At 41.4% G+C, this 24,207-nt stretch overlaps 1 protein-coding gene across 1 annotated transcript; it reads right to left on the reverse strand.

Moving 5' to 3' along the window:
- Positions 1-17,799: 17,799 nt before the first annotated feature.
- Positions 17,800-18,475, reverse strand: HSPB3 (heat shock protein family B (small) member 3). Its single transcript, XM_039220803.1, has one exon. The coding sequence runs from the start codon at positions 18,371-18,373 to the stop codon at positions 17,921-17,923; it is 453 nt and encodes a 150-aa protein (XP_039076734.1). The 5' UTR covers positions 18,374-18,475; the 3' UTR covers positions 17,800-17,920.
- Between the last annotated feature and the right edge of the window lie 5,732 nt (positions 18,476-24,207).

Genomic DNA, 24,207 nt, shown 5'->3' on the forward strand with positions numbered 1-24,207 from the left:
GTTTCATAGATGAAGAAACTGAAGCATGGAGTTCATAGGGTCAGTAAATGGTAAATCTGGAATTTAGACAAGTTGGGCTTCAGAATTTATGCTTTTATCACTATCTACCTGATACTACCCTGATTGAATTTCAAGGGCAATAGTGTTGGTAGAAATGGAGATGATGAGACATCAGAGCTGGTTGGGAACAGCTCTGATAAGCAAGTTAAGGGAAGTTCTGCGACTGATATCTAATACTTAGAATCACTGGACAAGGTTCTATAGCACGTTTACTTTTTTCTAAACTATCAGAAATCCTGTGAAATAATCAAATTATATACTACTACATGAATGTGGAAAAACTCTGTGAATTCTTCCCACTGAACTACTGAAATTATTTCTTTATGTAATACTTAATCAGGAGTGCAAAAATGAATCAAAGAGGCTCGCACTTGACTGAGAAAGAAAATAGTTTCTGGCTCGATGACTTTGTTATCGATTAAACTACAATTTGTATTATAATAGACAAGGAGGTTTTTCTTTTCTATTGTACAGGATGCTGTGAAAGTTAAAATCCTTTCCAGATATTAATTATGTTTCACCTTATAGATTTACATTGTATTTCTGTGATCAATTTCAGTCTGAATCCTAAGTAAAAAAAATAAATAAATGTCCTTCATGTGGTTTGCCTGTGTACCACTAGAGGACAGTATCTAGTCTTGTATCCCTAAGTGTTCTGCTTTGTTTCCTGTGTCTTTAAGGAGGCATGAAAGGAATTAACATTCTGTTGCAGGTTTATTGTCGTGAAGCCATCTAAAGTAGAAATAAATTTCAAATCAAACCTGCTGCTTTGTTTTATTTGATGGTGACCACTGTTCCTTTGGTGCCTACTACAGGCACCATTCTGTGCCAGGTGCTTTAGGTGTATTACCTGTGAATTACACAGCATTACCCTTATTTCACAGGTGAGGTAACTGAAGCTCAGGAAAGTCATATACCTTCCCCATGGTCACACAATTGCACTTAATCCAACAAGGACTTAATTCAAGCTGTGAACTCAGATTAGGATTGAATAAAAAAAGAAAATTTCCATAATGCCACTAACGGATTTCCTGACAGAGAAGAGGCCCAAAGGAGTTTATTCCACCTAACAGAGCATTTGGCACATCAGTTTGATGAGGGAGGTTATAAGGAGTGCAAGATAAATACCAGCAACAATTCTGAATGTCATTTACAGCTAAACAGAGTCCAACAAAACAGCTAGCTGGACTGCTTTGTTTTAAATTCCACTTAATCTAATTAGCCCCCACCTGTTTGCTTAAATTTAGTATAATAATTTAAGGGCTAGGTATAACAAGATGGTTTATTTCATCAAGAGACTGTATTTCTACCTTAGGCCTGTGGGTGACTGTCATCAACTACTTTTCTTGGGTGATCATGACATAAGTGTATATGCCTAGGGACAGGGGACATTTTTACATGTAACACTGATGGATCTTGATAGTATTATTTCTAGCATGAAATTGTGCTGTAATTTCTTTTTCCACAAACATGGCTGTATTTAGCAGTGATTTGCATTAAAATTATCCCATATACTAAATAATGATCCCATAGAAATGGATCAAGCATGCACTTTATGCTATCAGGGTTAATAAATATCAGTTCCAGTATTGTCCTGAATCTTAACCTGTTCATTAAGATCATAATGAGCTTAGAATTATCCATTATAATGCCCATGCATTTCCTGGCCTAGGGTATGTTTAATAAGCTGCTTATATTATTTTCATATGAGGAAATGGAAAGTTTCAGTCCCAACTGTACCCATTATATATAGAAAAAGGCATCCAGATCATCCTGTATGAAACACATCCCCAAGATGAAAACTACTTAAACCTTAATCTTCAAGGATATGAATAAAGAGCACATACTATCTATCTGTGAGATACAGGACCAAGACCTGTGTTTGTTCTGTAACCTTAGCCTACCAAGCCATTTCTGTATTAAGTTTGTGAAACGTAAAGTTATAGAGCTAAAAAAAAAATCTGGAAAAAAAAGTACAAGGAAACTTGGAAACTTTATATATTTCACATATATTCCAAACACTCATTTCAATTGAGTTAGACATTGGGCAACTTTCAACATAGGAATGTCTTAGACTCGCATCAGATTTTTAATTCCCCTTCTCCTCTGGAATCTTGGAGCAGCTGCTCTCCCCAAATGAGCCTGTTAATGTAGATTTGTTTTTTAAATTACTCCCTATTCCAGTGATAAATAGGTTAGTTAATTCTATTAACTAAAAGCCTCTGAAAGAGAGTGACAGCATCTAAGGATTTTTAAATCTGTCTATAGAAGCACAGCCTGTCGTGCAGAACAGTTCTATCACAGTATTGGTGAAAGAAGTAGACCCAGGCATGCAGAGGAGACAGACCCAACTATAGTCTATTTTGTTTCCTGGCTTGCCAAAGCCTCAGTAATCTCTCTTCAGCCTGAAATTTATCCTTCCTTATTCAAGGCAACAGGAGTTGTGTTTGACAGAAGCAAGATCCAAGTCTTAGCAGATCAGGTGACTCGAAGCTCCAGGATCTGTGTCAGGGTTTCCCATGAGGTTGTAGGCAAGCTGTCCACTAGGGCCATGGTCATCTGAGGTGCCTAGAGGATCCACTTCACTTTTGGCAGAAGGCTTCAGTTTCTCACTACCTGGACTGTTCCATAAGGTTGTTCATGAAATGGCAATAACTGCTATGCCAAAATCCCCTCTTCCATAGAATGTGGACTTCCTTAATGATTTTAGCCCAATGCTATAACTTTTCAATCACTCTTAGTTATTAGAAGTTACTGATAGCTGTTAAAACAATGACTTTCTACAAGATTCAGTGATTTGTTTCAAACCCTTACTTTCATATCCAGTTAATGGCTCTCTTCTGTCCCACCTCCTGTCCTAATCCCTACAGCAGAGTGGGGGTGTGGGGTGTGGTCTGGCTCACACACACCTACCAGTGTTATTTCATCACATACCTTGCTGGTAAAGGCCAGGGAGGAGGAATAAGGAAGGGAGAAGTGCCCTGTGGGATGCAGTTCATTGTCCTTGTGCTCAGTATGGACCGACGGAGACTGACAATGTCATCTGACAAGTGATTTGCTCCCAAGCAGCAACTCAAGATGCTAGAGGCCCCTTATGAAAGAGATTTATTCTCAATTTTATGTCCAGCTCCTGAGCTAGAAGCCTGGTGTCCTATTCCTCTGATATGTACCCCTCTTCACCCAATGCTGTGCTTTCCCAAATAAAACCAGAACTCTAAATATGATCTACTCACCCCAGCCAACTGCTAGGTCTTCAGGATTATGTATGATCCATCTTCCAAATCTCTTGGGCTTTGAGTGGGGACAGTCTTGTCCCTGAAATCCCACTTCATGCCATCTCTTTGAATATACTTATCCTCTACTCTGGTAACAAAGGAGCTGGACAGTGAGCCTAGCACCTCATAACTGTCCAGACAGGGACTGGATACCCACGAACCTATGAACAGTCCTCTTGATAGCTCCCTCCCTTAACTTCAAGGAGGAGAAGCAACCCAGACCCACCCTTGCCCTTGTTTGGGGAATAAATAGTTCTACATGAGTGGTGTGCTTCTTCAAAAGGCAACAAGAGCCTTCTCCCTTTCAACTTCATCTTACAGTAGGGTATGAGGTGGTGCTGGTTCTGCTTTCTGGTTGCTCTTAGGCCCTGTTGAGGGTAGAAGGCCTCAACAGCTGTGTTCCTAGCAATTTAGAATGTGGGGTCTTTAGTCCACTTGATCCTCAGCTGTGAGCCTTAGGTCAGCGTTAGTTACCAACACTCAGCAGCTGTCACCCGTGTTTATCATTAATCATCTTTCCCCCGACCGTACTCTGACCCTTCAATGTCTATCTTGGATGTTGATGCCTCCCTGTAGGGGGACCAGTTCCCCAGGGATGAGGGACCTGATTCAGCATAAAACCAGGATACTCCTTGGTAAATGGGAAAGTTTGGTCACCCTATCTCCCAATTTCCATGACTCCAACCACAACCTGTGGGTAATTCAATTCCTTCTCTATCTTCATTGCTTCAGCTCCGGTAACTAATTATGTGATTCCTCTGCATATAACAGCAGTGTATCTATGCCCCCTTTTTTCATTCTGCAATTATCTAAACTTCTACTATTGATTCTGAACCTTGGTTTCTCATTGGAATCACCAGGACAATTTAGAAACCTCTGGTATCTGGAACCCATCTCCAGAGATTCTGATTCAAATGGTTTGGGGTTGGCCCTGAAAAAGTACCAGGCAATTATCATGTGTATTATCCCACCTGAACTGCTACCACTGATCTAGATGACCTTCCTAGCTTAAGTCATCCTTTTCTCATCCATCCTTCACACTGCAGCCAGAGTTCTCTTTCTAAAACACCAGGCTAATCATGTCACAGCCCTGTTTAAAACTCCCACTCCAGTGGGCCCCACTGCCTTCAGGCTAACACTCAAACTCCTCAGCATGACAGAAGGGGAGCAGTGCATGGGAGACACAGCAGGGGAGGCAGGCGGACCCCAATCATGGAGGACCTCAAGCCCTTGGGCTACACTACTTACACTGACTCACACCCACCATGCTCAATGGCAACACCACCTGTTGTTCATTTAAAACCACCTACTCTGTGCAAGGTGGTAGAGATATAGGGATCAATAAAACAACCCTCATCCTTGTCCTCCAGAGCTAGTAGACTAGATCACTTTATCTAGATCACTAGATAAAGTGACCACAGCCATACCCCTCAGCCCACGTAGAACTGACCTATCTGAAAATGCTTCTACACTAACATCTGTAACCCTTATTAAAGCTCTTTGTTCATATGGTATGTACCTTTAAAAAAAACCATCATGTAAGTGCCTTGAGGTCAATAATTATAGTGTTTTCATTGTTTTATCTGCAACACCAAATATAGCACTTGGTATGTAGCAAATGTTCAATCAGCAGTTTGCCAAATGAAAGCCAGGAAGGATGGTTTAGTCTGACTTTCCACATAACTGTGTTAGACTATTTAGAGTCCTGAATTCCACTTCCTTCATCCGTTAATAATCCCACAGTTCTATGCTTTCCACAAGAATGAATGAATTATAAAAGAATTAATCATGTATTCAGAATGGTCTAAGTTAATTTGTCAAACAGGCATTGTGTGTGCCTGGAAGCAGGAATCCTCTCTCACAGGGGAAGTGAAGGGGTGACCAACTTATTCTTCATATGGCTCCTAAAAATAAAATAAAATAATACCTCAAGTCATCAGTTAAAATCTTAGCAGAGACTAGCTACATTTTAGTATGGCCTTCTACCAAGAATACTGGCACAATCTAATACAATCTGAAGATTAAATAAGGAACAGTCCTTTAAATGGTAGAAAGATGTGGTGAAGCTTGTTTTGGTCAGGCGTTGTAGCCCCTCACTTGTGTAATTAGGAGCCACAGGAAGCCTTGCGGTTCCACTAAGCCCCTGATAAAACTTCCACCTAGCTCCTCAGTGGGAATTCCCAGACTCCGATATCCAGACCAGTGGGATTCAGCCTTGACAATGCTTCCCGGAAGCAGGGAGAGCCATGATGTTGCCCTCTGAGCCTCTCCTCCTGAGTTGTCAGTTACTCTGGAATAGACTACATTATCACTACAATGGTTTTTACTCAAAACTCAAACTCCTCAGTGCAGAGCATCCTGTTGTCTCCAGGAGTAGGGCACAGAGTACTCTGGGCTACATACACACCTCACAGCCCATACCTCTACAGGCCCCAACTCAGTCTCTCACATGGATCTCCAAAGTCTCTTTGACTCACATACTCGTCTCTGGTCCTTCGGGTCATCTGAACCTCACCAATAATTGGTCACAACCCCTATACATTTTATTCACATTTGCATTTTCTTCCAACACTTGATAATTTAAAAACTGTAGCCACACAGTTGGATACTACCTAGTAGAGTTACTTCTCCCCTAAACTTCGTACCAATATATTATTTCCCCAGGTTACTGGTTAAGTAGGGAGATCAGCCATCCTGGTCCACCTGGGCCTGGGGGAGAGGGAGTTGTACAGAGAACTGAGACAGTTGGTCATCTTGTACCAGCCGTCTGGCCCGTAAGAGCAATTCAGTGACTCTAAGTGAAAATCCAGGAGGGAGTAAATGCTTCAGAGAAAACGAAAGATAGGGAAGTAGATGGACAGAAAGTAAACAGGGGGGAAATTAAGGCATTTACGGAAGAGGAAAATACAAGAAGAAAAACAAAATAAGAGAAGATAGAACCCAGGGCAAATGAAACCTCACAGGTATAGGAACTTGTTAAAAATGTCTGGGAACTGGCACAGAGAGAATAGAGATAGACACTAAGGACAAGCACTGTGCATGCCATGTTGATGAACGGTGAGGAGGAAGGAAATGAAGAATTAGACTTGTTAAAACATATCTTTCCATACATACTTATTTCTTTTCTTTTAACATGTCCATTCTGGAAGGAACGGTGTACCTCTTTCCCTGGTGTTATATTTAAGACATAGCATTGTGTAACCTTTGAAGAAAATAATAGCAGGAATAAATCAGTTAAAAATAATTACCTGCATGAAAGTAGTTCTTATCTCCTCAAAGAGGGTGTTATCTGCTGGAGAATGACCAGGTCAGCTTATATTCAGTCTGGCTCCTTAGGATATCTATAATTTTGTCAAGTGATCAATGAAGTGTCTGAGTGATCTATAGAGTTCTATTTAAAACTCTATGCCACGTTGTCCTGTTTTCAGTGTTTTATTTTTGTGTGTTGTGTTGGCGCGAGCACTGGGCAATGTTTAGCATCCTTGGTTCCAGGGCACCAGGGTATCAAATGCTGAGAAGTACCCAACCATAGGCAGAGAACCATTTCCAAATTTGCCCCATCATCACCTCCAGGCACAGCAACCAATTACAGATTCAAGGGCTCCTCACCCTCTACCTGACTCAGAATCTCCATTGGAGAGACCTGGAAATCTAAGTGATTTCTTAAAACCGGACACATTTAGACCAGACAGTGACTAAGCCCTGCATCCCTTTTCCTTGGTTTATCAATGTGACCCCAACTGCTTGTGGTCAGCCAGAATTTGGTTAGAGTCAGGACACTTGAGAAACCCCCTCCTGGCCTCTGCAATGCCAGTGAATAAGGACAAAAGAAATTTGCCACTGAATGGGATTTACAGGTAAGAGAGACAAAGAAATATGCTCAGTCTGCCATCTTAACTAGAAATGTTCCAGATGGGAATATTGTCTCCAAAAGCTTATGTGCCTTAAATGGCTTTTTATTCATAGTACTAAAAAGATTATGCTACAATTCATTTCTTATCATGACAAAGCTTTTTATCTTACCATCATTGTGCCTTTGGAAAAATATGTTCTTGCATACTAATTCACAGAGCAGTGTGAAGTTTTTTAAGACTTGGCTTTAGTAAGCAGAAAACAAAAATAGACTTGTAGAAGTTTAGGAACAACCAAGTAGACCTTAGAAATGGACAGTACGCTGAGCCACTGATGAAGCTTTTTATTTTTTTAATGGTACGTTTTAGTTTCTTTATAAAGGATAAAGTCAGGATGTGTCCAGTTAACCTATGTAGACAACATGTCCATGGGACTGTTCTCAAAGGTACTTGTAATACATGAAATGATGGCTCTCATTTACTGACACCAGGAATTGTGAAAGTACCTGACATTTTATAGGGTGACCAACCATCCCAGTCTGCTCAGAATGCCCCAAACTTAGCACTCAAAATCTTGCATCCCAAGAAACTCTTCAGGCCTGGGCAAAACAGGCCTGTGGGTCACCCTACATCTTCATCTCACTTAATCTTCAAAACGACCGTACGTGATGGTTGGGTACTAGAATCATCCCCATTTCACAGATGAGGAAACTGAACCAGAAGGGTGTTTTGCAAACTGACCCAAATTACCAGCCTAGAAAGCTGCAGAATTGGTACTCAAACCCTTGGGTTTTGCTACATTTATTTGCCTTCATAGTCTACTTGGCTAATTACTCTGTTTTTTTGTTTTTTGTTTTTTGGGGTTTTTTTTGCCAGGAAGCTACAATCCTTAGAGGTTCACTTATTTCTTCCTTGTTCCAGAGATAAAGGTTACTTATGGACTTAGCACCAAAAGAGCTTATTTAGAATTTCCTGGCAAATTAAAAATCAGTTTCACAAGAAAGTAATTGTATCCCATTCAGCAGAAACAGAGAATTAAAGCCACAGTGAGTTCTCTAAGACATTGAATGTTGCTTGGAGAACTGGGAGTGGGGGGACAAAACAAGGGCACAGGGAAATTCCGCCCTGTCGAAGGGCGGTTTTCCAGGAGAATGGTATGTGCTCGACAGCTGCTTGGAGGAGCGCAGCAACGCCAGTGTAGCATTTCACGGAGGAAAGTGGGGAAGTGATGGTGGCTGTCTCATCCAGCCGAGTCCACCAGGGTGGGCAAGAAAGGTGGTATTATTTCCTGGCCTGCTGTTCAGCCAAGACAGCGCATTTGATTGTCGTCACTGATAAACTCTGAGCCTAGTTGAAGTTCTGGGCTGCCTCTCTGGTTCAAATTGGAAAATAATTTGCAGAGCACTCAAATTTTGATTTTTAGAAAATCATTTAGGCTTATTGCATTTGATAAAATCATAAGCTCTTGAGATTGTTGGCCCTGAAAGTTCTGGTTTCTTTGGAATAACTCAGTAGAATAGAGTTAGGATATGTTCATCAAATGAGTAAAACACTTGCTTTCTGCCAGTATTTGTCACGTCCCTTGTAGGTACAACCAGGACTTTATTTCAAGACACTGTGCTGATCATTTGCTAAATGTTACATTTATAGAAAAATTTTAACTATATCTACTATTTCTTTCCTAACTATTATTATTATTTTTTAATGTTTTATTTATTTCTGAGAGAGAGACAGCATGAGCAGGGGAGGGTCAGAGAGAGAGGGAGACACAGAATCTGAAACAGGCTCTAAGCTCTGAGCTGGCAGTCAGCACATAGCCCGATGCAGGGTTCGAACCCACGAACTGTGAGATCATGACCTGAGTCGAAGTTGGATGCTCAACCGACTGAGCCACCCAGGCACCCCTGTTTCTTTCCTAATTATTAAAGAGTTTGTTTTCTATATTTCCATAGTGAAATATAAAGACTCTAAAATCCCAATTATGTAGTCATTTCTGACATTTTTAGAGTGCCCTTTGATTCTTTCTTCTCTGCATATAGTAAGTTATGGCATATCCATACGATGGAGTACAACACCGCCATGAAAATCACGTCCTAACTAAACTGTATTGACATAAAAATATGCCCACTGAAATTAAAGGTGAGAATTTTGTGCACCTTTTGTAACCTGTTTTCCATCCTTAATTTTAGTGAGCATTTTTCCACTCCAGTATTTTTCTAGGTGATTTTTATTGGTAGAATAGGATTTTATAATATGGATAGATTTTAGTTTGCTTAACAAATTACTTATATTTTCAAGACTTCAAATTAAAGAATGCCTGACACATTTTTGTGCAAGGTTTTATTGTATCCTTAGAACAGATTACTTAATTCTTGTTCTATCACTTCTAAAATTACATCAAGAACCTTAATAACACCAACAGTAAGAGAAACAACCAAGAGCTAATAAGGTTTTGTTGTTGTTGTTGTTGTTTCCCAGACTCAGCAACACTGAAGTCATACTTTTTGATCTCAAACACTGACTGGATAAAATTCAAAACATTGCAAATAATTTTTAATTCATAAAGTCTCCTTCAGTTTTCCTGGGTTTTTGTTGTTGTTGTCTTCATGTTTGTTTGTTTAAACAGGTCTTTTTTTGGTGCCTGAGAGGCTCAGTTGGTTAAGCTTCTGACTTCAGCTCAGGTCATGATCTCATGGTTCGTGGGTTCAAGCCCCGCGTCGGCCTCTGTGCTAACAGCTCAGAGCCTGGAGCATGTTTCAGATTCTGTGTCTCATTCTCTCTCTGCCCCTCCTCCACTTGCGCTCTGCTTCTCTCTGTCTCTCAAAAATAAATAAAATTTTTAAAAAAATTTTAATAAATAAATAAGACCTTTCTCATTCCATACGAAGGATATTATAGGTAGAGACATCATTCAGAGTCCTAGAGGGAAACCAAAGGCATACTCAGCTTGGATTTTTAAAAAATGTGTAATAAAGTGATGATTTACAGAGATGTGGGCAGGGCTGAGGAAACAGCAAAAATGCTGAGACACTAAGATGTTATGATTTCTGGTAAGAAATACATATTTGGTCTTCATCCCAGTTTCGAGCACAGAGTCCCTAAAACCCTTGGAGTTCTCTAAATGCTGAGTCCTTCAGAGTGTCTTTTGTTATGGTAATGGTGACTTTGGAAAGCCCCTAAGTAACCTAAGGATGGGGGCTTGTTGCCAGGAGAGCCAACTCTGTGCTTAGAGGGCTGGAATTTTCAGTCCCACCCAGGAACTTCTAAGGAGGGGAGAGGGACTAGAGATTGAATTCAGTCACCCATGACCAATGATTTAATCAAGCATGCTTATGTAATAAAGACTCATAAAAACCCAAAAGGATGTGGTTCAGAGTGTCTGGGTTAGTGAACCTGGAGATTTGGGGAAAGTGGCTCACCTGGAGAGGCCGTGGAAGCTCCACACTTCTTACCTGTATCCAGCCCTACGCATCTCTTCCATCTGGCTCTTCCTGCATTGCATCCTTTTATAATAAACTGGTAATCTACTAAACAAAATGTTTCTCTGAGTTATGTGAGCCACTCTAGCAAATAAACCAAACCCAGGGAATGGGTCCTTGGACCCTCCAATCTGTGGTCAGTCGGTCAGAAGTACAGGTGACGACCTGAGTTTGTGACTGGTATCTGCAATGGGGGGAAGAAGGCAGTCCTGTGGGACTGAACCCTTGACGTATGGGATCGAAACCTTCTCTGGGTTGATAGTGTTAGAATTGAATTGAATTGAATTATAGGACACCAAGCTGGTGTCTCAGAATGGCTTGCTGGTATCAGGAAAAAAACAAAACAAAAACAAAAACCCACACATGAAAAATGGTGTACAATTGTAGGCACCCAGAGACCAGTAACAGTGAGAAGTCATTATTACCCTGTTGAGCCTGAAGGAATATCGGGAAGGGAAACAGAACTACTTGCTCACTTTGGGCTAGAGCCAGGGGAGAAGGGCTGCCTCATCACAGCTGTACATTGGAGGGTGGGAGCCTCTGCCAGAACCTGGAACCAAAACAGGAAAAGGCAGAGAAATGATCGCCCCCACATCTCTGTCATTCTACATGCTACTCTCTTGCTGGTGCCTTCCGTTGGGTAAACCCCAGCTGAAATCAGAGGGCAGTCCCCTGGGGCACAGAACAGGGCTGAGGTGAAGTAACTGTTTATCCACAATTTTAAACCCTCCTAATATTATTCCAGAATGAAGCAGTGGAATACAGAATGAGATTTTTCCACATCCAGACCCTTGCAAAATAACAAGGTGTCTTGAGAAGTGAAAGAAAAGAGAAGGTAAACTGTGGAAAACAATAGAGTAGCCCACAAATTCATAAAAAAAAGTTTAGTGCTGGGATTTTAACAATAGATAGTTAAAGGTAAAATTCAAATTAACAACGGCAGCAAGATGGGGAGGGGGACACAGTGGGTTGTAAGGACACAATGTTTTTCGAACACCCAGGAGAAGGATGGAAACGTTAAATTATTTATTTATTTAAGTGTTTATTTATTTTGAGAGAGAGAGAGCATGCACACAAACAGGGAAGAGGCAGACAGAGAGAAAGGGAATCCCAAGCAAGCTTTACCCTGTCATTGCAGAGCACAGTATGTGGCTCTTACCCACAAACCATCAGATCATGACCTGAGCCAAAACCAAGAGTCAGACTCTTAACCTACTGAGGCACCCAGGTGCCCCAAGAAACATTGAATAATTTAAAATATCTATGTTTTTATGATTTTATTATTTTCCTTCAAACATATATATCAACCTATACATCTTCTAACAATGTTTACATTTTAACACCTTAAAGTTGAAGAGAAAAAAATAAGGAGGTAAGCTTAGAAAACTTGATAATCCAAAGACAGAGAAGGAAAAAAAAGCAGAGGAAAATCATGATAAATACACACAATAAAAAATACATCTAAGTATTTCATGCAATAAGAACTGAGCTAAATTAATCTATTAGACAGATTATCAAATTTTAAAATCAAGCTACATGCTACTGCTTCTAAGAAACAAACTTAAAACAAAGCACACTGAATATGTAAGAAAAAAGATGTCATGCAAAGCATAAAACAAAAAATTATATTACCAGACAAAATAATTTAATAGTAAAAGCATTACATGGTGATAGAGTGGGCCTACATAGTAATATAGGATATAATCCAACTGAGAGAAATTACAAGTGTAATGTCACATGACAACATAACCTGGAAATATACAAAGGAAAAAGTGGACCAGATTTTTTTTTTAATTTTAAACTGTCCTTTCATACTGAAAGATTTTTAAATGCTAATCTGTGTGTTTCTAGTTGCCACAAACAACAAAAACAGAAAGAATAGGTGAGCAACAAAATAGCAAATATATATATGTACATACACATATACACACACACATACTCATATACATATATATACTCCAAATAGAAAATACACATATAAATTATTTTCACATATATACGGTACATTTTGAAAAGTAACTATGCATCAGGTCATGAAGAAAATCTCAACAAATTATAAAGAATGGGATCATATAGACCATTTTGTCTTACTGCAATAGATTTTCCTTGTATTTGTCCTTGAAGTTAGAAGACATTATCACACAGGATTTTATAAGAATATTGCATATATACATGCATGCTCTTGTGTACTAAACAATGCTGAGGAAATGTAGAAGAAAGCACTTACTTAGCAGAATATGTTTTTCAAATTTAAAATACTGTCTCATATTTTAGGGAGGACATCTGGCCAACTCAGTTGCTAAAACGGTTATTTTCAACATGCGATATGTGAGCTGTAAAATAGCGTACCAAACCACCATTTTTATTCTTTTTTCCAAATAATTATTTGAGAATCTCTGCAGAAAACAGCAGTGACTAGTGACAAAGATTTTTGTTAAGACTGAGGAAATGATACGAGGTGTTTTGATTTATTTCCCCTGAGGTTGTTTATGATTTGTGTGGGGTTTTTTTATGTTTATCTATTTTTGAGAGAGAGAGAACACACACACGTGCATGCGTGCGCGCGTGTAAGTGGGGAAGGGGCAGAGAGAGAGGGAGACAGAATCCAAAGCAGTTTCCAGGCTCTGAGCTGTCAGCACGGAGCCCGACGCAGGGCTTGAATCCATGAACCACGAGATCATGGCCTGAGCTGAAGTTGGACGCTTAACCAACTGAGCCACCCAGGCATCATACCATTTGTGTTTTGTAAAATCACTTTTTGTATGTGCTAAAAGACTACTGACAGCAATTTTCAGACCATCACAAGTAGGTGAGACGTAAGGCAAGGATACGTTCAGGATCCCAGTTTGGACTCAGGGAGGTCAGTGGGAACTAAAGTCTTCAATGACTTCTGGGCTACCAGGATAAGAGATGGTGGCTTAAAACAAAAACAAATCTTTGATCCACAATCTACAGGAAAAGAAAAATCCTGAAGTTTAAGAGGACTGATGTTCACACTTAAGCAAATACAGAATTAGATCAAAATATAAGGTGATATTACAGTCCCTAAATTTTGAAGGCAGTCTGGGGTACGGAGACAATAGATGCTGTAGGCCTGTGTGTTTTGCCTGGTTCCCCTTTCCTGCAATTCTAGATTTGGAGTCATGGTGAATACAAGCCTTGTGTGCCTTTCCATCTGCCTTCTCTTTTCTGAGGGTGTCACCTGCCTCCCAGACCATGCTGCTGCCACCAGAGCCATTGCCAAGTCTCCTAAGGTGGCTGGAGGCCAAGTTGAAACCCCGAGCCTGTGTTTCTCACCCTGAGTGAGCCCTGATCATGCTGAGTTATCCTTCTGCTCCCAGCATGGATGAAATGTCACACCATGGGACAGGGGGTCTGGTTTTCTGAGCAGCCACTAAGGGGTTGGGTGATACATGCCAGAAGTGCAGGAGAGTCTACATGCTGTGAGCTAACCCTCGACAAAGGGGAAACAAGAAATAGTAGGGATCGAGGCAAGCAAACTCCCTCTTCTTTCTTGCCTGTGGTTTGCTTTAAGATTTTATTTCTTCCCAAAGATCTTCGACAGAAGTTCCAGGTACTAAGCCAGCATCCATGCCAAGAGCCTGCTGAGCCTCTTCATAGCTCAATGTGCAGTGGGGGCCAGCATGGCAACACATCATCTCACTTTGTTTCCCATTTTTTTCCTTGCCTCTTTCCCCACTAACTTCTCACTTTCACCATTCTGGGCATGCCCTTACCAAACTTCAGTCCTTGTCTCAGACTGTATTTGGGAGGACAGGTTTTTCTAAGAGGGTTATACCAACAGTATTCACTTCACAGGAGTGCTGGACACTTCCCATTGCCCCCAGGAGTCACTCTCCACCTTTTTTTCCATCCTGCCCTCTGGCCTGGGAGGATGTGAACTCTATTAACAGGGTGCCCACGCCCTCTGGCTGCCACTTAAGTCTTGCCAATAGGGTGCCCTGGTTGGAGATTACAGGAAGAAAGTAATTATTCTTCTGGTGCCTCAGAGAGGTCACCTGGGGCTGGTGGTGTCCGTCATATGAAAGTCACAGCAAGTGGTCTCCTCCATCTGACTGTCTTGATTTCTGAGATCTGCTTCCTCCTGCCATCTCTCTGGACCCCTCTGGACCCGGGGGATATAACAGCTCCACCTTGCTACCTTCAGCTTATACACTGCCCCCTTGCAGCTCTTCTTCATCCTGCCAGCTTCTTTGGAGTGTATCTCTTTATAAGTAAATCACTCATATTTAAATTATTTCCATTTTGACATTGCTATCTGTTTCCTGTTGGGGCCAGTAGTAAAAAAGGAATGGTTAAATTAGACTACTGTTTATCTCTGTTGGAATAGTGCATAGCCATTACAAATCAGTTAATGTTTGGTAGTAAAAGCAAGTGACGTACTTTAAAAAAAATCACTTTAAAAGTCAAGCAGTCAGGGGGAGCCTTGGGTGGCTCAGTTGGTTAAGTATAGGCTTGGATTTCTCTCTCTCCCTCTCTCTGCCTCTCTCCCACTCTCACGTACCTGCTTGTTCATTCCCCCCACCCTCAAAATAAATAAACTTAAAAAAAAGGAAGTCGTCAGAGTTCTGGCAGGAATCAGAATTCCATCACCTGAAAGAACTTTAATGAAGGGACCATTTATGGGAAAGCGGACAAGTAAAGAGCATCAGTAGGGGATGGTGAAGCACCCAGAACAAGAAAAGCAAAAGACGTGACCACCCTAAATGCCGAAGGGACAATAGGAAGAAACTATTAAGACACCTGAGCCCAGCACAAGTGGGAGCCCTGAAGGAGCAGCCACCTCTCCAGAGGCGTAGTCACAGAGGGACACAGGACTCCCTACAGCTCATCTGTGGCAGGCTGACCGAAGGATATGCCCCGCCCTCTCCCCCCTCCCACCCACTAATCTATCTCTGGTTTACTGTCAGCACTCCCATTGGCTGAACCCAGTTGGAAACAAGAATGATGTGGCCCATCTGCGTCAGCCTGCTTGGGCTCAGAGTGGGGCCAACGAGGGCAAAGCTGGGTTTGGGTTGGCACAAAGTGAGGCAGACAAGAGACAGTAAGCAGGACCGTTGGGATATCAGACTCCATTGAAATATAATCTTGTGAAAAGTGATACAGGTATTTACGCATAGGTGAACACCGAACTAGAAACTTCACGTAGCAACTTCATGGTAATAAAAGAATAAGAAATCGTTTTTATTTGTTATAGTATTTTGTATATTTTCCAAATGAAAAAAATGGCTGTATAATACTTTAAAATTTATCTTAGAAACAAGTAAAGACTAATTGGTGAGGTGGTTATTTCACTGTTTATTTTTTTATTTTTTTCAAATGTTTTTATTTATTTCTGAGAGAGAGAGACAGCATGAGCAGGGGAGGGTCAGAGAGAGAGGGAGACACAGAATCTGAAACAGGCTCCAGGCTCTGAGCTGGCTGTCAGCACAGAGCCTGACACGGGGCTCGAACCCACGAACCATGAGATCATGACCTGAGCCGAAGTCAGATGCTTTATTGACTGAGCCACCCAGGCACCCCTTCACTGTTTATTTTTAAAGGAAAGGTTTCTATAGGTGGCTCCTCATGGTAAGAATTTTATTTCCTGAATTTTCCCAGAAGTAGGACCTGATCTAGAATAAGGTTAAGGGCAAATGAGGGGCTTTTTGTTGGTTGGTTGGTTGGTTGGTTGGTTGCTCAAAGCACTAGTTGGTTTTCACACCATCCTACCAATCATTGGGAAAGAATCTAATATGGGACAAATGGTATGCCAGCTCTAATCATATTAGTAGATGTAATCCCAATAATTACGATTATCTTTTTAATGAGGCAAAGCTGATCCATGACACTCACTTTGTCTAACAAAATTTCTTAGAGTTAGATGCACAGACCTCAGTGGATAAACATTAACATATAGCTTCACAATTCTTTCAGTTTAATTATATTGTAAACAGATCTCTCCGATCACATTTGTTTCCAAAGCTACTCTTAGAACTGTTTGATTTCTTTTTCTGTTGCTTCGTGTCTCTCCTGTTTTCACCCAAACTGCACACCACGCGCTGTGGAGGAGCACAGGGGTGCTGTCAGTGGCCTGGGTCCACCCTGGCTTTTTCCACACCCAGCCTCTTCTATTCCTAGCACTGTGCACAGGCTCCCCGTTAGCACACGGTGAGTGCGGGGTAAAGGCGGCTACTTCCTCCCGAGAAATATTTAGCATGTACAGAATGAGACAGCAAATCTTTGGAATGACACAGAGACCAACTGTTGATGGCAGTACTCCTAAAGCAAATCCTTACCCTCCAACAACGTCTCAGCCCTTCCCTTTAGCCCAAGCAGCCCTGGGCAGTACGCTGTAGAAACTTAGCCCCCTGTGCAAGCTGAGGCCTGGGAACCTACCGGACCTGCCAGGCTATTTAAAGCCAAGGATTATGCAGAGAGAGCAGATGTAGTACATTTTGCCATCTTCTGAAATCTAAAATTTTAAATAGCCTCAGAGAACACAGATTAAAACTCTTCAATTCAGTAACTGTACTTTTAAAAGTGGTTTCTTAATACACGAACTTATAGGAGTAGGAGTCAACAGTATCTTTGTACTATCGCATAAATATCTACAGAACATATGCTGTTGTCAAAAATACATTCAAATAGGATTCAGTTCAGCTTTTTAAAAATGGGGTACATATTTAGAGCTTTATAAAAATAAAATTTGTATCTGAAAATTCTAGTATTATGTTTAAGGCAGTAATAGCTATACTGAATCATAAATATAGTTCAGATCCAATTTCTAAGTACTGTATTTTAACCTTCAAATTCTGTATTTACAAAGTTCCACTTCAATTACAATTCACTGAAGAGCTTGTCAAGTAAAGGGAATCACAGCTTTTTTTTTTTTTTTAGCAATATTAACGTTTTTATAAAATGGATAAGATATCAGTTTGCCATCAATTATTACAAATGCATATTCTGTGGCATTGTTGGAGTAAGGAGGAAATAATTCCAAGTCTTTACTAGCATCAAACCCATCTCCTAAACTGTCACTGTTTATAAGAATAGCATCATTTTTGAACTGTAGGAGCATTAACAATTTTCCTCTCTGAGTGAGAATAACAAAAACAACCTCAACATACCAGGAACTATGTCTATACTTTTAATCTTCATAAAAATCATTTCAAATATGGTTAATACAAACATTCCAGGTGGTACCATTGGCTGTACTGCCATCTTCCTGGAGCCAAATGAACAGGAATTTATGTCAGTTAGTCCCAACTGGATCCTTCACTTCCACCACCAGAATTCCATCGTGACAGAGGATGGCGGACAAATCTTTGGTCTCAATGCCATCAGGCAGTTTATACTGGCGGGTGAAGCTTCTTGAGATAAAACCATGCTCATCCATTCTGGCTCCGTGCTGAGCCTTGATCAGTAGCCAGCCTTCGAAGGTCTGAATGATGATATCCTCGGGGAGGAACTGGACCACGTCCAGCAGGATCTGGAAGCGGGACTTGCCTTCTTCGGTCGGTATCTCCGCCACTGAGTCCACCCGAGGCACCTGGGCCGCCCTGGCTTTGCTCACATCCACCGTGGTTGGCCCCGGTAGCGCGTATAAAGCATGATCCAGCCTGCAGTCTTCCAAACCTCGAGCTTCAAACTCCTCCTCGTAGCGCACTGGAGTTTCTATGAGGTGCCTCAAGATGATTTTTGCCATGGTCGGAGTCAAAGCCAGCACTGAACAGCTTCGCTTCCGTCTATGTGCCGTCAGGAGCGAACCCTCTCAGTTGCCTACTGACGAGATTATCAGTCCCAACAGCTATTCGCTTGGAACCCTGCGCAGACGCAACTCCTTAATTAGGCCTGCATCCTACCGCCACACACCCACTCTTGTCTTTTCACCCGCGCTGACAATGAACGGCTATTTATAGGATATGGTTCGAAGTTGCATTTAGCACACGGCCGGCTCAAGCTGCCCAGGCAAGGATCGCCCTTACATTCTCAGCTATCCTTGGCAAACGGGTCTGCTTTGGTTACCTCAAGAGAAAGAGAGAATTAAAATCAGAAACCCATTTACAGAATTTCTGAGTGCCTGTCCTTGTGAACTGCAGTGATCTAAGGGACTGTGACTTCTTACAGTAGTCCAGAGATGGGCACTCATAATATGAGCTAAGACTGCAGTCCCCCTTGTCTCCAAGCGCAAAGCTAGGAGGGATGAATGTGGCTATAATTGACTAGGAATTAAGATACACACACGTATTCAAATTTCAGACATTCAGCAAGCTCTCAGCCCTCTGTCCTACACATTTTCTTTCCTTTCATCTTTTCATCATTCGTCCTGAAAGGACAGCTGAGCCAAGTCATCTGGGTTTATTACATTTGACTCATCAAAAATGAGATAAGTTGACTAAGTTAGATAATGATGTCAAACCTCAGATGGGGGTTGAGTGGGGCATAGAATGGTGAACTTAGTAATGAAAATAAAGCCACAGGGGAGAGGAAAATGCTAAAATGTTGAACTATTTGATAGTTAAGCCCAGAAAGCTAAGGATGAATCTAGTTGTAGCTTTGCTATTAAACTGACAAAAATAAATGACACTTAATTTCTTAACTATCATACCCTTTATATTCAACTTACATTGAAACAAAATGAGGCAACTCTTTACTCACTGCTAGAGAAGGATCTCCAAGACATGCTAAGTAAAAAAGAAAAGTCCAGAATAGCATATAATATGCTACTATTTATGGTTTTTTTATAAGTAGGTATTTGCTTATATAAATAGAACCTCTCTGAAAGATATGTGGCTGGAGCAGTGGCTGCCTCATGTGATGGTGATAGTGATTGGGAGGCAGGGACTGGAGGGAGAAATGGCTTTTCACAATGAACATGTTTGTGCTTTTTGTTCTAACAGTGTGCTTAATGTACAAATGCACAAGCAGGTTTAACATATAGAAAACTTCTACTCCTCAGAGTTAGTATTTTCTGGATCAGGTAGACTCAGGAATAACTTTCCTTAAAAATTATATCCATTTTCTGGAGCGGCTGGGTGGCTCCAGTCAGTTAAATGTCTGATTTTGGCTCAGGTCATGATCTCATGGTTCATGGGTTCAAGCCCCTCGTTGGGCTCTGTGCTGACAGCTCAGAGCCTGGAGCCTGCTTCGGATTCTGTGTCTTATTCTCTCTCTACCCCTCCCCCACTTTTTCTCTGTCTCTCTCTGTCTCTCAAAAATAAATAAATGTAAAAAAAAAAGTTAAATGTCAGGAAACAGAAGGGAACCATCTCCCTTAGCTCCTTTTTATTACTCTGAAAACCTCCACGAACATTTTGGTGTGTACTTAAGAACATGCCCTTATAATGCTGTGCATGCTCAGCTTTTTTTCACCTGCACTTTACAGATTGGTGGCCCTGGAGGGAAAAATGTACTCTTTTAGATATGTTAATATCCTCTGCCTCATAAAATATTGAGAGGTGTTTTTTCATCCGTGCTGCTCTGAGGGGTAAGAATAGAGCTCAGTGCTGGTGGCAGGAAATAGACACGAGTGTAAGGATTTGGCTTTAAAATAGTAGACACCCCTGCCCCCACACATGCACAGCCTCCTCTACTGTCAGCATCCCCTACCAGAGAGGTACATTTGGTACAACTGGTGAATCCACACTGACCATCGCGATCACCCAAAGTCCACAATGGACATTAGGGTTTGCTCCTGGGGTTGTACATTGTATGAATTTAGAAAAGTGCGTAATGACATGTATCCACTCATACTATCATACAGTGTAGCTTCACTGACCTAAAAATCTTCTGTGCTCTACCTGTTCATCCCTCCTTCCCCCAACCCTGTTCTCAAAAAAAAAAAAGGTGAAAAAAGAAAGCTTGTTAAAAAAAACCTGAAAACCTAAAATCTAAAACTGCTCTAAAAAATAAACTCTTTTAAAAAATACGTTAGGGTGGGCAGAGGAAAATGTATCCAATTAATCTTACAGTTTCTTGTCTCCAGGGACCTCTAAAATAGGCAAGGAGGACCGGATGTGAGTGGGGTTTCCAAGTGGGATTGTGTGTGAGAGTTGCTGGGGTTAGAAGTGAGCATCTGATGCAGCATCCAAGACTTCTCCCAGCATTTTCCCAAAACTACCCTTTGGCCCTGCCTACCCCAGAACTGCCCCCTCTCCCTCATCAACTTACCTTGGCCCTTTCTCCCTTTGGAGAATCTACCAGGCTTCCAGACTGGTCTTTCTGCCCCAACTCTAGTCCTACTGTCTATCCGCTGTGGGTTTTTTTCCCCGATAAATACAGTATCGTACTATAAATGTATTTTTCTCTTCCTTGTGATTTTCCTAATAACACTTTCTTTTCTCTAGCTTACTTTGTTGTATGAATACAGTATAATACATACAACATGCAAAATATGTGTTAATTGACTGTTTATGTTATGGGTAAGGCTTCCAGTCAACAGAAGCCTATTAGTAGTTAAGTTTTGGGGGAGTCAAAAGTTATACTTGGATTTTGAACCATTCAGGGTATGGGCAGCTATTCAAGGCTCAACAGTACTCGGTCCCTGCTGACCTCCTCCTCACCTCTCTCCCTTGATCTTATGATTCACCCACACTGTTGACCTTGAACACTACAAGTTTGTTTCTTCCTCAGGCCAGTTGTGCTGGAGTCCTCTTTGCTCTGAAAGTTCCACTCTCAGAATGTCTCAAGATTGCCCTTTTTGTACCATTCAGGCTTCAGGTAAAAGGTCATCTCTTCCGGCAGGCCTTTCCTGAGCATCCAGTAGTCACTCCATTATATTACTCTATTTTTATCTTCATCACCATTACCAGTATATAACGCCATCTTACTTATGAATTTATATTCCAGTTGGGGAAGGCAGACAATGGCAGTTTGAGGTCAAAAACTTAGGGGATGCCTGGGTGGCTCAGTCGGCTAAGTGTCCGACTTCAGCTCAAGTCATGATCTCATGGTTTGTGAGTTCGAGCCCCACGTCACATGTTAGGCTGTATGACAGCTCAGAGCCTGGAACCTGCTTCAGATTCTCTCTCTCTCTCTCTCTCTCTCTCTCTTAAAAATAAATAAGCTTAAAAAAAAAGAAAAGAAACTAGGGTTCACTACTGTATTCCTACCACCTGAGAGAGTGCCTAGAAAACGACAGGGAAAAAACATTAAGCTGCTACAGATTTTGTACTTATTTCATTTGGCCCTTGATGCCACTTGGCCATCCTTCTGTGTACCTCGATCAGCTTCTCCTGTTTCTCCAAAGTGGATACTGTAAATGTCTTCCACTCCTCAGGCCTCCCCTTGTGTCCCTGTCTCACTCTCCCCGATGAAATGACTTCCCCTGAGGCCCTTATACATTGATACCCAGACATCTCAGAGGGAGAGGAGCCTCTTTACACTGCTCATGATTCCCTTGTCCCCTCTCCCCTCCTCTGGGGTTTCATCCAGCCAGTTACCCCTTCCTGGGTATTCTCCAGTCTCTCAGTATCCATGCTCTATCAGCCTAAAGTCAAGTGTGCCCCATCTTTTTAAAACAAGATTTCTTAGACTTTCTGTCACCTTCAAGCTACTTACTTTTGTCCCCTCACAGCCCATCTCCTTGGATTTGTGGTCTGTATTCAGCAGCCACCCTCCACACTGCTGCAGAGTAACTTTTGCCCTCCACTGACTCTGCCCTTGTTTAGGTCAAGGTCAGCCTCATTGCTAAGTTTGCACTTTAACTTTATCTTCCTTCACCTATTCAGCATATACATAAGCTTTTCATCAGGAAAGAATGTGCACTGTTTTTTTCCTTAGCCCTCTCAAGAGGACCAGCAGAATTTTATTTAATTCCATGCATGCTCAATGGGGGCAGTGTCACCCACAAGGGGACAAAAATTGGTCCTTCTAGAGAAAAAAATTGCATATAATTTAACATTATGTAAAATCTTAGCTATTAGATAATGGTTTGTGGACCTCCAAAGGTCCACGGTACATAAACAGACACATGGTATATATGTGCTATTAAATTTTCATGGGGGAGAAGTATGAGAACTAGATGAAAAATGTCTTAAAAGACCCTGGGTGGGAGGGTGGTTCAGTAATAAAACAGGTGGGAACGACTGCCCTAGTCAGCTTCATGAATTACTCATTCAGGCCCCCATGCATAGGGCTCATTTGAGGAGTCCAGTGACAACTAGGCTTGGAGTCTAAGAAGGTTGCTAGAAAGAGCGATCTCTCGGCCTGGATGAGAGGGATGATGGAGTGGGACAGAGGAAGCTTTGGGCAGGGAAGGCAAGGGGGGAGCTGGAGTGTTCCCTGCAGCAGAATGGCCTGTTGCAGGGCCTGGAGCCAGAGCTCTGTGACTGCAGGACACACAATACTCGGTGTGGCTTCAGTGCAGAGTACAGAGTACAGTGCGGGACAAAGTGGGAACATGAGGCTGAGAGGTGAGCATGGAGAGCTTTGTGTGTCATTTTTGTTGGGACAAAACAACACTTTCAAAGCTGCTTGAATTTCTACCAGTTGCTCTAGGAGTGAACCAGAACTCTGGAGTTTTTTCTCTAAATTTTTTTTTTAAAGTCTAGTTAGTTAACATATAATGGAATATTGGCTTCGGGAGTAGAATAGTGATTCCTCACTTACAGACAACACCCAGTGCTCATCCTGACAAGCGCCCTCCTTAATGCCCATCGTTCATCTAGCCCACCCCCCCCATCACTTCCCTGCATCAACCCTCAGTTTGTTCTCTATTGTAAGAGTTTCTTGTTTATTTCCCTCTCTTTTTTTCTCTCCCACATGTTCATCTGTTTTGTTTCTTAAATTCCACATATGAATGAAATCATATATTTGTCTTTCTCTGCCTGACTTATTTCACTTTGCATAATACACTCTAGCTCTATCCATATCATTGCATATGACAAGATTGCATTCCTTTTGATGGCTGAGTAACATTCCATTATTTATTTATTTATTTATTTATTTATTTATTTATTTATTTACATACCTTCTTTAGCCATTCATCAGTTGATGGACACTTGGGCTCTTTCCATAGTTTGGCTATAAGCACTATTTTTTGTCTCTTTAAAATCAAAAGGCCCACTGAAGATGTCTGTTTTGTTCTACTTCAAAATTAAAGTTTAAGTTCTATTCTAGAATATAGGAGTTACCTTCATGAAGAGCGAAATAAGTGCCTTTTATACTTTTTTTTTCTTTTCTGACTGGACCCACAATAAGAAATAGAGTTACCTATCCCGACCTGATGAACACACATATGCACATACTGGCACAAAACACTTAGCTTTACTACATGTGATCCAGTCTAATGGTCTCTATTCAATTCCATTTAGCTTAACACTGAGTCTTGTAACTCACTATGTTGATTTCAGTGCCCCCAACTGGCCATAACCCACAGTTTGGAGAACAGTTTAAGTTTTTATATTATTAAGCAAGGCAGTTTACCATCTTCGTGGGGTGAACTGCTTCTCTGCAGAGAGACTGTGTTGATCTGAACTGGTTTTTGTCCTGCAGCAGCGGTGAGGCATCGAGGAGGGGGTAAGGCAAGGTCAAACAGCA

Source organism: Hyaena hyaena, unplaced genomic scaffold (genome assembly GCF_003009895.1).
Source record: "Hyaena hyaena isolate Hyena2069 unplaced genomic scaffold, ASM300989v1 scaffold_908, whole genome shotgun sequence".
Classification (NCBI taxonomy): domain Eukaryota; kingdom Metazoa; phylum Chordata; class Mammalia; order Carnivora; family Hyaenidae; genus Hyaena; species Hyaena hyaena.